Below are 14,194 nucleotides of genomic sequence, written 5' to 3' on the forward strand. Positions count from 1 at the left end.
TGAGTAAAAGGGAGCAAATGGAACTCACGCATATAAATATTATAAAACAGTTAATAAAGCATTTGCATGTATTCTCAGCCCAAAAATATATATAAAAAGGGAATAATGAAACTCACCTAATGTATTTTGTAGTAAAAATACATATGACTATATTGAACAATGCAGGGTTGGCCTCAGATTCACGAACCTATATCAATTATTGATATATCAAATAATATTAACACATATAATAAATGTGTAAAATAGTAAAACAAGTTTTATATATTATATTTGTTATATTTAATAAGTTATATGTTATATTTAAGTATTTTTTTTTTAGTATTAACTTATTATAATTTATTATTTACCTATATAGCAAATACTCTTTAGTTAATTTAGTAAAACTATTATGTAATATCATTTAGTAAAATATATTAATATTGTAAATATGTTATAAATGTTATACATTAATGTTTTATATATAATATAAGGTATTAAAATATAATAGTATATAATATGATTTTGATATACGTAGTAATTATATTTTTATGTAAATAATATTTGTTTGTTATAATTAATAATAATAATGGATATATAATAATAATAATAATAATAATAATAATAATAATAATAATAATAATTATTATTATAATTATTATTATTATTATTATTATTATTATTATTATTATTATTATTATTATTATTATTATGAAAACTACCTTTTAAAGCTTAAAAAATAATAAATCGCCCGAGCCAGGACGCGAACTCGAGACCTCTCACCCACCCATAACACCTTGGACCATTGGACTGTGATCTGTTTTTCTGTTCTAATAAACTCGCCATAATTTATAGCCCGTATACATATCATTTTCAATTCTTTCTTTTTCTTAATAACCCAATCGACTTCCTCAACCTTTTAACATATCATTATCGACATAATATTCTCATTATCATCTCCGTTTTCTATCATTCCGATAATCATGTAATCGTTATCATCTAATAACCATCATCATCATCATTATATCCTTCGTCTTCTATAATCACAATCATAATATCATCTTTCGAATCACGTCATACTAGTCATCATAATCATCACCATATGTATCAAACATCACCATATTTATTAACATTTATTAACATAAAATCATAGTCATCTAACTTCCTATCATCACCTTTAATCGTCTTCATCATCAATAACATCAACTTTTAGTAGTAAGGGAGACAAAAATAAATGATACATAAGTCTGGGTCTGCTCGAAGTAGAAAATAGAAGGAACAAGCATGGTGTTCGAATGAGTAGCTAGCAAAAACAATATAACGACTATTGGGTTTCTGATGGCCCAACAGAAAAATGTATGTTGGATTTTCGGCCCAATATATCTTATATGGCCTAAACATGAACCCGAGTTAGGGCAGCCCAATACGCCTTTTGACAAGCCCAAGCTTTCGTGGCCTATCACAATTACTAAAGGCCTGTAGCCCGAATAAGTTTAGTGATAACTTTCAGGTGTTTGCATAAGAACAAATTGTTTGGCACGTGAAAAGGCATTACCTCGGTCCACCATTTTCGTTTGTCTAATAAGTGGGGAACACAAAACAAAAAAAAAAAAATTAAAGGTGATAGAGTCCAATCAAACCAGAAACAGAAGATATCGATTAATAGAAGAAGCATAAGGGTTCGGTGATGATTAGTTTTTAAAACAAAGTCATTAGAGATAGATAGGTAGGATGAGAGAGATATAGATAGAAAAAAAAAATGGCGATTAGTGGTGGATGAAGGTGGTTCTTGTAAATGATTAAAGATAGATGATGAGGTATTGAGCCGAAGGTGTGGTTTATAATGGTTGAACAGTAGCAACATCATAGACTAGAAGATAGCAGTAGCAACACACTAGGTGGTTTTTAGTGATGGAGTTGGCGACGGTTTCAAGAGAAAAGGAAGGGATGGTAGGGTGGTGAAAGGAAACGGTGGTAATGGATGGTGTTTGGTGACATTAAGCTGTCGTTGATGATGATGGTTTAAAGGTTGTGGTTTGGTGAAGAAGGTGGTGGCAAGCGAGTTTGGAAGTCGATGAGATAGAAGAATCAAGAGACGGAGATCATAAATCTCAAGTGTTGTATATGTATATATTCCCTCTATCTAGTATATATCTTGAGTGGTTAAATAAAGTTGAGACACACACAGTGACTAGTTTCAATAATGCGTACAATAGTGATGGAATTGGTAATAGAAAGGTAAAAGGAAAAGTGATAGATAGGTGAGGTGGTGTTTGCTCAATCACAATAGTAATTCAATTCACTAATTGAGTTTGATGGATAACTGAATTCTTTGTTTCTATACAGATAATGGATTTCAATTTATTACTTTAGCAGACAAGAATATAATTTGATACAGGGTCGATAGATATACAAAAGATTCGTACCCTTGTTGTTTTTATATATTATATAATTTATATTAATATTTAACAATAATATGATTATGAATAATAATAATAATTTTATAAATAATCATAATATTAATATTAGTAATTAATAATAACATTAACAATTATGATGATACTAATAATACTTATCATTAACTATATAAATGATGAATTGTCTTATTTATATGATAATTTTACTTATGACTTTAATAATAATGGTAATTATAAACATAAAAGTAATAATATTAATAATAATATTAATATTAATCATGATAACCAATATATAACAATTTTTAATTATTCCTATAGTTATATTTATATCTAAGTATTTTATTTTGATAATCATAATCTTAAATTTATTAGAATTTAATATTTAACATTTGTTAATATCACTAATAATGATATTAATAATAATGAAAGTAGTAATAATATAATTTTCTAACTTGTTATATCATATATTATATATGTAAATATAAATACATTATTAATGTTATATATATATATATATATATATATATATATATATATATATATATATATATATATATATATATATATATATATATATATATATATATATATATATATATATATATATATATATATATATATATATATATCTATTTACTATATTATTTTATAATGAAATATAGATATTATAATTTTCAACACATGATATTTATATCTTTTATATATACATCTATTTATTAACAACAATTGTTCGTGAATCGTCGGGAGTAGTCAAATGGTAATTGGTTACATGAATGTAGTTCTAAAACTTTTTGAGACTCAATATTACAGACTTCACTTATCGTGTCAAAATCATATAAAGATTAAGTTTAAATTTAGTCGGAAATTTTCGGGTCATCACATTAATTGTTGCTTATGACTCCTTTATCAAGTGTTGAATTTGCATGTTCTATGTTAAAGCAAAAAATAATCTCAACGAGAGATGTTTAACAATGTTGAAACAACTTATTTGTATAACAAGATTTTTTCAAAATGACAAGTGTTCTATATGTGGTTTTAAGTGGCATCCACTTGAGAAATGTTGGGAAAAGGGCTATCCTTTGGTTGAGTGATACTAGCTTCATGTGATGCAGGCCCGTATTCACCTCTTTTTGAAGTGGTGCAGGTTCGAATTCTTGGGGGGAGGTTTTCTCCAGGATCCTGTATGGAATTGAGGTGTATGTCGAAGCCATTATAGTCAACCATTAGGTTTGATCTAAATCACAATAGGTTTGTGGAGTTGAGGTGTATGCCGAAGCCACGAGAAGGTGTGCGAGGGGTTTGCTTCTAACGCGTGTGTGGGTGGCAAATGAGAGTATTCGATGCCAAGAACTACCGTTAAAATTTAAACATTGGAATTGCAAGTACAAACGGTCTACTGCTAAACAAACAGGGCAAGGAAAGGCAAAATCAGTGTTTAAGAAAACTACAACTACTGTGGAAGGAGATAATGTGGTGTTCACATATGAGCAGTTTGAGCAGCAATTATAAAGCTAATCTTAGATGACTTGTAATGAAGTGCAGGGGATGAATCACTCAGATGAGGAGTTGTATCATCATTTTGCTGCAGGTACATTACCTAAATCCTCTCTTAAAAATGAGAGGATATTAGATACAAATGCCACTGATCATAAGACTCTTTTGTCTGAAAATCTTGTTGAAACTAAAAGTCTATTGTTTAAACCTCATATTAGACTTCCAAATGGGAATTCATCTATTATAACTCATATCGGAAAACTACAACTAAAGAATGATATGACTTTGAAAGATGTTATTGTTGTTCCGTCTTTAAAATTTAGTCATCTTTCCGAGCCTGAACTTACTAATAATCAGTCTTATGTTGTGGTATCCTATTCACAATTTTGTGTTGTCCATGACTTGCCAACAAAGAAGGTGACAGGACTCAGTAAGAAAAGAGATAACATGTAATAATTGATCAATTTTCCCCTATATCAGATTGATCAAAGGTTAGCTAAGATGATTGTTTTTGTTGTTAATGATTGTAGTTTGTTTTCTATAAGCAAATGTGTATATGATAGTACCTGTAAAGTGGTGAATTCTTATAGTTTGTGGCATGATAGACTAGGACATGAGTCCAAATCAAAGTTGAAGTGTATTCCATCTGTGTTCGTGTTGATCAATAAAAGAAATAAAGGCGTGTTTGTGCTACTTGTCCTATAGCAAAAATCGCTAATCCCCTTTTTCTATTAGTAGTTCACACTATGACACTATATTTCAGCTTGTACACATTGATATCAGGGTTCCATATAAACTAGTTTCTGAAGGGAAATATAGGTTTTTCTTGACTATTGTGGATGATTATAATAGAGCAATATGGATGTACTTAATAGTTAACATGAGTGATTATTTCAGTGTCTTTCAATCATTTCTAAAGTTTGTTAACAATTAGTTTGATAAGAAGGTTAAAGTGGTGAGATATGATAATCCTCTGAGACAGGTATTTAGCAACAATGAGATTTGAGCATTAAACTTCTTGTCCTGATAAGCCACAACAAAATGGTAGGGTGGAGAGAAAACATATTCATATACTTGAAGTTTCTAAGGCTCTGAGGTTTCAAGCTAACTTGCCTTTAAATTTTAGGGAGATTGTGTCACCACTGCTATATCCCTCATATGTACTTCACAACAAGACTTTTTATGAAGTTCTACTCAATAAGTCACAAATTATGATAATCTCAGAGTTTTTGGTTGTGTTGTTATGGCTATTAATCCATCAATAATAACAGATAAGTATCAGGAGAGGGGTGTACCATGTGTAGCCAATCAACCAACAACTCCGAGATGATCATAAGTTGGTGACTTATTGAGTAGAACATCATAAGTAGTCTTGTTGTGATATACATATGAGGGATATCTATTAATAAGATAAGTAGCAGAGTTTTTAGTTGTTTTGCTATGGCTCTCAATTCATGAGGGGTGTGCCATGTGTGTTTATTGTTTATCCACCTCATAAAAAAGGATACAATTTGTATAATTTGTTATCTCATTATGTGATTGAATCAAGGGATGTTCGAGCATATTTTTCCATACTCTGCTGCAAATGTTAAAAAGTTTTTGCATCCTATACCCAATGCAATAACTACATCACCTCAGTCAACTAATAATCCTTCAATATATGATGTTCCTTATGTCATTTTGCCTCTGAATCTTAAGATGATACAGTCGTTCATCCTCGTCATGCCACTACACAACTTGAGTTAAGAAGCTAAGTTAAATAGGTCTCCTAATCCACCTGTATGGCATAAAGATTATGTCTTTCCAGGGACAACAAGTGGTTTTTTTCATATACCTATAGCTAATAAAGTATCAACTTTTGTGTTACAGCATGAATTTCATAATTATATTACTGCATTGATTGCTCAAGTTGATCCGGCGTGATTTAAAGAAGCAATAAAAGATTCTGGTTGGTGTGAAGACATGGATAGTGAATTAGCTGCTCTAGAGGCAAATAATACTTGGGAAATTACTGACTTACCAGCTGGAAAGAAAACAATAAGTTATCATTGGGTATATAGAACTAAACTCTAAGCTGATTGTATAGTGGATATAAAAATGGAAAGGTTAGTTGTAGATGGTAATAGACAAAGAAAAGGGATGGATTATGCTGCAACTTTTGCACTAGTTTCAAAAATGGTTATTGTTAGATCCTTGTTAGTTATAGTAGCAATGTATGATTGGGAACTATGCCAAATGGGTGTCTCTAATGCCTTTCTTCATGGTGATTTAGTGGAAGAAGTTTATATGAAAATGCATATGGGTTATGTAGGTAAAGGGGAGAACGTCCAGGATGCTAAATCAAATGATGGTAGAGTATGTAAACTCAAAATATCCTTGTATGGGCTTAAACAAGCACCAAGGCAATGGTTTGCCAAATTGTCAACTGCATTACTGTCATTTGGATATCAAAAATCCAAAGCGGATTACTCAATGTTTACTAAAAGAGGTAATGAACAATTCACAACTATTCTTGTTTATGTGGAGGACTTGTTAATTACTGGAAACAGTCATGATCATATTTTATAGCTAAAAGAACGATTAAATTCTACATCTCATATGAAGGATTTAGGTTATTTGAGTTATCTTCTGGGCTTAGAAGTGTCTAAATCTGAGCATGGATTCTTTGTGTCTCAAATGAAGTATACAATGGATTTATTGAAAGAAGTAGGTGTTCAAAATTTGAAACCTTACAAGTAACTTATGGATTAAAATGTAAACTGAAACTTATGGATCAAAATGTTAAACTAAATACTGAAGCTAGTTCTCCTCTGATCGATCCAGAAGTATACAAGAGGTTAATAGGTAAACTAATTTACCTAACTATAACTAGACCTGATATCTGCTATACTATGCAGTTGTTAAGCCAGTTTATGCAGAATCACACCTTTGTGCATATGCAAGAACTGAAACACTTATTGAGATATCTTTTGTTAGCTCAAAATCAAGGTATTATTCTTTCTAATAAATCCGATATTCAATTAAAGATATCTTGGCTTGTTACTTTGTTCAAGGATTTAGGCTTGAATGACTTGGGTCCCGTTAAGTTGTTTTGTGAATATCAGTCGGCTATTCACAATGCTACAAATCCAGTTTTTCATGCTTGAACTAAACATATAGAGGTTGATTGCTATTATGTTCGAGATCAAGTCAAGTATGGATTGATTAAGACACAATATGTTCACATAAAGTCACAATTAACAGATGTTTTCACAAAGGTTGTACCTTCAGAGCAGCATAAAAAACTATTGTCCAAGTTAGGAGTTTTGTCACCTAAAACTCACAACATAAGGGGGAGTATTGATTCAAAAAGAAGTACAAGGACTAAAATGAATAATAAGTACAAGAACTGAAATGTTTTTGTCAATAGTATATGGGTCAATTCTGTACTTATGATTGATTAGTTTTTAAAGTTTGTTATTAGTAGTTAGAATGGTGGTTAGTGTATATAATTAGTGAGATCGATTCAGTTGTAATTAACTTGAATGTATAAAAAGTGTTTATTCATCGTTCAATCTTCATTTCATTGTTATCACTCTTTATATACATAATAAAATGCCAAATAGTTTAGTCCGAAGATTCTGTTAGAATGTTATAATTCACCCATGGATTGTTATTGATCACACAAGTCAAATATATAATACATGATTTGATCTCATATCCCTTGATTTTAGGGATCCTACATTTAATATGAGATATGCATTGATATGCCTACATTTAATGCTAGATATTACATAAGATATTGTCTACGTCTAATATCCGTTAACATCCCCCCGCAGTTTGAGCGGGAGAGGAATGAACGGTCAAACTGGATTAAAACGCTAAAAACTAAATAACATTATTCTTTCCTAGCAGACTGATATTCGTTGATGTGGTTGCGTATTTCTTGACTGCGTTTCCTTTTCCGTAACGTTGTTTTACGCCGTGGCTTGCTTTGCCTAAGGATTGAGCAGGACTTGGGCATTGAACTTTGTCGACGATAACCAGTCTTTATCGGAAGAGATTATTATTCTTATTATTATTATTTTTTTTTCGAGGTTTGGAACCTAGTCTAGCTAGGCGGCTCATCCTCACACCGATTAATAAATGAAAAGCTTTACTTGGCTGTTTTTTTTTTTGGTTTTTAATTGTGTCGGCAAACACAAAAAGCTAAAAAGAAAAAATATATGTGGGCTACTAAGAAAGTGTAGGTCCTCGTGAACTTTGTTGATGACTTCTTTTTATATTATATTTGGAGCATGAGTGTTGTGTAGTAGTTAGAAAAAGAAAACAAATAAATAAGGGTGTTTGATTGAATCATTTTCACATCCCTCTATCAGACCAAAAAATATTTCAAAGTTTGAAAAGAATTATACTGAGATGAAACTTGAAGAAATCCAGAATTATGATAGAAGAAAAGCTTTTGAAGAAAAAAAAAAGTCATAGAAATTAAAGAACAAAAGAGTCATAGAAAGAAAACGGGAGCTGAAACGTTGTATATTTCAACCGTGATGTTGCTGCTCCGGTGGTGAGATGACGGTGTCTATTTCAACCATGATTTGGGGGTTTTTTTTTTTTTTTGATTGGAGGAAATTGAAATGCAAAAGAAAATATAGATAGAAGACCGAAGAGGTTCGGTATTGATGGGTTAGAAAGATTTGATGGGTGGTAGAGCAGAAGCGGCACACATTCGGCCGACTAGGTTTTGGATCAAACCCTCTGATACCATGTTAGAATGTTATAATTCACCCATTATTCTTATTGATCAAACAAGCCAAATATATAGTACATGATCTGATCTCATATCCCTTGATTTTAGGGATCCTACATTTAATATGAGATATGGATAGATATGCCTACATTTAATGCTAGATATTACATAAGATATTGTCTACGTCTAATATCCATTAACAGATTCTATTGATTAATTTATAGCTTTAATTTAATTGATACCTCATTTTCCTTAATATTCACATATCTTAGATTGAGATGTAAGACAATGCGTATGTGTATCAGGTTGCTTTCATATATCATGGTCAAAGACAAAATTTACCTACTTTGATTTTAAGACTCGTGCGATAATGAATACAATCGAGAGGTTATACGAATCTCCACTTTAGCCTCGTTTTCACAACATGATTATTCTAGTAGTGGATTCACATCATATCTGTTGGTATTGAAATTTTAAAGAAAGTTATAAGTTTTTATTCCAGAAATTTATTCTAATCTTGAATTTTAAGTTATACACTGTAACGTGAGATTAATGTTAAATCAAATATAAATAAAAAAAGTTGAATATAATAGGGTAAAATGGGTAATTTATTTAAAAAAGTGTGTTAGATTAATATTTACTCCCCCGTCCCAAAATAATTGTCCTGTTTTGACTTTTTAAGTCTTTTTCTTCAACTTTGACTTTAATTATCTTTCTTTGTGTAATATATTATCGAATGAAAGTTATACCAAATGAAAACACATTCGAAAATCAATCTATTTATATAAATTTCATCAAATATTCTATAGCAAAGCCAACAAATATTTAAAGTCAAAACTTAATAATCTAACTTTGAAAAGTCCAACGGAGGAAGTAGTTTGTTAGGATCATCTCCCTATTCAATATTCAATCAATATTCTATAGTCACAATAAAATGATTGATATAGTTGCAGTCACACAATTGCCGTTATTACCAAATGTGTTTTTGTTGGGGGTGTTGGTTACTGTTTTGTAACTACCATTTAATGCAAATTGGCCACCTCAACCGTTCGCTCTCTTATTTATTTATTTGTTTTCCCTTTTGTACATATTATATATAACAACTAGCTATCGGCCTGGCCGCGCGTTGCTGCGGTTTGATTTTTGTTACGACTTGGTGTTCTGAACGCAATTGTTAGCATACTAATAGATAAGATGTTGATAATATTTGGTGCCTTAGTGGCTAGCATTACATTTTTACGTTGACAAAATGGCTACGATGATTGTCTTTTTTGCTTTATTACATACATGGACTGAGATTTGGTTTTTGGGCGCAATGGCTATTCCTTTTTTTGAGTCTTTTTCTTCATCTGTCATAATAGCATTCTTTTGGAGGTTGGATTGCTTCAGGAAGTGGTCATTGATCTGTCATGATAGCAGTAGTCTAACACTAGTGTCAAACAACATGGCAAACTAAACGCTATACAATCAAACAAATAACCAAACACGATAACAATCAAACAATGATACGAAAGAGGTAACTCGGAGGAAAGCATTATATAACATGGAAGCGTGCTGAAAAGAACCGAACAAAACATATCCTAAACAGTTCCTATGCAAGTGAATCTTCTCCCCTATTGTTGTATAAGTAGTTGATGTTTTATATTTTAAAATTCAAGATAAAAATAAAAGTAACGTTATTACCCTATAGGTCTGGGTTCTGTTGTAACAATGTTATACCATTTCCTGGCTTTTTCTTTGTTTGGATGCTCGTAGCGCCGGTTGTCGAGTTTGAGTGTTGGATTTAAGGCGAACTGTTCTTTGTATCTGTCGATGTAATATTTTTTGTAAGGACGCATTATTTTGTACTGTGATCGATCTGTGTTTAGGCTTTTTTCTGAATTATTGCTTACTGGTTATCGACCGATTGTACTCTTCGACATGTGGGTTAAAGCTAAGTAATAGTGCACTATTGAAGTGCCTGAAAGTTGTGGTTGTTCTGTATGGGAAAGCAATTAACAACGCATTTAATATTTTTTTTATCTATAAAACTGAAATGCACATACTGTTTATGTGATGGTTTATCTATAGTAGGGTATAAGGTTTACCATGGTATTTGCGTACCCAGCAAGCAATTGCGGCGACCATTACTGGTTTTTCAAGTGAGTTGTAAGTGCCAGCATCAAAGTTACTTGCAGCTTGGTTCCAAAGAGTTACATGTACAACTGGGCAGCCAATGTCTCGATAATAATGTAAAACACCTAACAATGCACACAACAAAAGAGAAGAGGCCGCATTATATCACAAAATACATACCAAAGGTAACAATTAATATAGCAAAGCATCAATCTTAAAATGAACTTCAGTGTGTACAAAATTGAATAGCCCTCGCAGAAGTGGTCCCGAAGCAACGAAACATTGGTTACCACAACCAGTGGCGACTCCAGGATGGAAACTCAATGGGTCCCAAAAAAAATTTCAAATAAAATTATATTTGAAGAGTATTTTAGTGGTTATTTACCTCTAAAAAACCTTAAATTTTTTAAAAATATGGGGTCCTGTACTTAAATTTAGTGGTGTCCTGTACAATTTGAAGACTACATAGTGTAAAAATTTTCCAAAGTAGTGGGGTCCTTTGACCCCACACCCATTAACATAGAATCGCCTCTGACCACAACTGTACATAAACTTTGAAGATCACCTTCAGTATCATCATTATCATTAGTATTTATAATGGACTCTCTCTTAAGAGATTGCCTACGGGTGACTAAAGACGATATCGAATCTTCGTGACTCGCGGGAACAACAGAGGGACCTTCTAAATTTTGGTTGGTTCTTTTTTGCCTTTTCTTAGAATTCATTTAATGTATAACAACACACAAACAACAACTGGAGAACAAACACATGTACCACACAGATAATGAACACACACACACACCCCTGATCGAATCCAATAACACAATCAGGAAAGAAATATGAAATCACAAAATGTGAATACCAAACGCATGTCACATAGCTAACACCATTACAAAAAGAGATATTAGTAATTTAGTATAAAGAACAACATATACATTAAACAAAATCTACCAAAACAACATGCAGTAATTCAAATAATCATAATTTTTTTAAAAACACCAAATATAGCAGCTTTCACCAAATACCTTTCTAATCGAGTAACCAAAATACCACAACCTAAAAATAATCAAAAAAAACCTAATTGATCTGAAAAATCTCCAAACTTCATCGAACAAAAGACAATCAACAAACAACAATTAAAATACGTAAATCGCGGAATTTAAACGGTAATTACAAAAACGACGAAATTAACTTCAGCAGAGCAACAATAAGCATAAACCCTAAAAAAATATACATTGAAGAAGGGATGTGAGAAAATGTGGTCAAAACTGAATAAACAATAAGCATAAACCCTAAAAAGAATATACACTACCACTTTTAGGTGTATCCCAAGTATCATCTTCTTTAATCAGCTTCTCTTTCAAACCTTGATTCTCAATTCTGTAAATATATAAATTTTATACTGTGATGTTCGAAAAATCATTACGAAATTGTTGATGATGGTGGCGTTGCCAAATATGGTGGAGAAACGGCGAGATGAGCGGCGAAAAGAAATTGGGGTCGTTGAGTTTGTGGAGGAATCAGGGGCGAGTTTTTGCAGGTGAGATGGTTCAATGAGTTTTAGGGTTGAAACGACTAACGATCTCTATTACTTATTGGTTTGAATTCACGAAGCAGTGAGTGTAGTTAAAATTGCCATAAAAACACCTCTTAATAAACCCTAATTTTTGTGGGTGGTTGTGGTGACGGAGGTCGTCCATGGTGAGTCCCAAGAGGGTCACTGATTATAGACCCATTGGTGGTTGTAATTTTTTTTACAAAGTGATTAGTAAGATTATTACCAATCGGATCAAACCTTGCCGGATGATGTTGTAAATGAGAATCATTCGGCGTTTATTCCGATTTTTTGGGTAACATTCTTTTAACTCAGGGGCTCATGCGAAACTATCATATTGACCATGGTCCTCCAAGGTGCACTTTTTAGGTTGATATTCGGAAGGCATATGATACGGTGGACTTGGGTTTCTTGGAATTCAGTTTGGAAAGGTTTGGTTTTTTTCATAGACTCGTGATAAAATGGATAACGACGTGTGTGAGAACTACTAGTTTTTCCATCTATGTTAATGGTGATCTTCATTGGTACTTTAAGGTAAAAGGGGTCTCCGTCAAGGGGATCCTCTATCTTCTTATTTATTCACTTTGATTATGGAAGTGCTTTCTTTGATGATTAGACGTAAAGTCATCGAGGAGGAGATGTTTCGATTTCATCTTAAATGTGAGGAGTTGGGCATCACTAATATTTGTTTTGTAGGTGACTTGTTCTTATTCTCCTACGCAAATACCGAATCTGTAAATGTTATTGTTGCTACTCTAGAGGAGTTTGAGGTTTCGTCTGGTTTGGTGCCTAGTTTCCCGAAGAGTACCACATTTTTTGCTAAGGTAAATCAGGTTACCAAAGGTGCGATCTTGAGTATCCTTCCTATTGAGGAAGGAAAACTTCCGGTGAGACACTTAGGGTTCTCTCTTGTTTCTTCGCGATTTTTGCATTGTGACTCTAAAGTGTTTGTTGATAAAGTGAGGAATAAGATTGAAGATTAGAAGAATAAGAATTTGTCATTTGCAGGAAGAGTACAGGCTGTGCAGCTCATTATGTCCGTCCTTACTTCTATGCAGATTTATTTGCAGTCGGTTTTTCATTTTACCCGCATCGATTATCAAAGAGTTTGACGCTTTGATGAGGGGCTTTCTTTGGGTCCAAGGTGAGATGAAAAGAGGAAAACCTAAGGTTAAATGGTCACCCGTTTCTTTGCTTAGAGATGCAGGTAGATTGGGCATCAAAAGACTTAACGATTGGAACGTGGCTTTAATATCAACTCATATTTGGCACATTTTAACGGAAAAAAATTCGTTATGGGTCAAATGGGTTCATACTTATCGTCTTCGTAATAGAAACTTTTGGGGTGCACCGGTCTTAGCTGGGGTAAGTATCAGTTGGCGCAAGTTATTGGGTATTAGAGATGCGGTACATAGAAATTTTGTATATGTTATTGGTGATGGATCCACGACTTCAACATGGTATGATAATTGGAGTGATATGAAATGTCCCGTTCATATTGATTATAAACGTTCCATATTAATTGATTTCGTTGCGAGGTTTTGACCTCTATATGAGACGTTTTTCAAAGACTGCATTCATTTTTAAAACAACCATAACCTTTATTTTATCAATAAAGGTTTCAAAAGCATTACGTAGATTATCAAATAATGATAATCTAAAATATACTGTTTACACAAGACCATTACATAATGGTTTACAATAGAAATATATTACATCGACATATGTTTCTTGAATGCAGTTTTTACACAATATCATACAAACATGGACTCCAAATCTTGTCCTTATTTTAGTATGCTACAGCGGAAGCTCTTAGTATTCACCTGAGAATAAACATGCTTTAAACGTCAACAAAAATATTGGTGAGTTATAGGTTTAACCTATATATATCAAATCGTAACAATAGAC

The 14,194-nt window shown here is 32.3% G+C and overlaps 1 protein-coding gene across 1 annotated transcript; it reads right to left on the minus strand.

Annotated features, from left to right (window-relative positions):
* Positions 1–10,288: 10,288 nt before the first annotated feature.
* Positions 10,289–12,431, minus strand: LOC139875274 (uncharacterized). Its single transcript, XM_071862619.1, has 5 exons — positions 12,379–12,431; positions 12,044–12,111; positions 10,704–10,856; positions 10,509–10,594; positions 10,289–10,422 (listed from the first exon to the last, which is right to left on the minus strand). Exons 1-4 carry the CDS (start codon positions 12,429–12,431, stop codon positions 10,512–10,514), a joined length of 357 nt encoding a protein of 118 aa, XP_071718720.1. The 3' UTR covers positions 10,289–10,422; positions 10,509–10,511.
* Positions 12,432–14,194: the final 1,763 nt, after the last annotated feature.

Source organism: Rutidosis leptorrhynchoides, chromosome 11 (assembly GCF_046630445.1).
Source record: "Rutidosis leptorrhynchoides isolate AG116_Rl617_1_P2 chromosome 11, CSIRO_AGI_Rlap_v1, whole genome shotgun sequence".
Taxonomy (NCBI): Eukaryota; Viridiplantae; Streptophyta; class Magnoliopsida; order Asterales; family Asteraceae; genus Rutidosis; species Rutidosis leptorrhynchoides.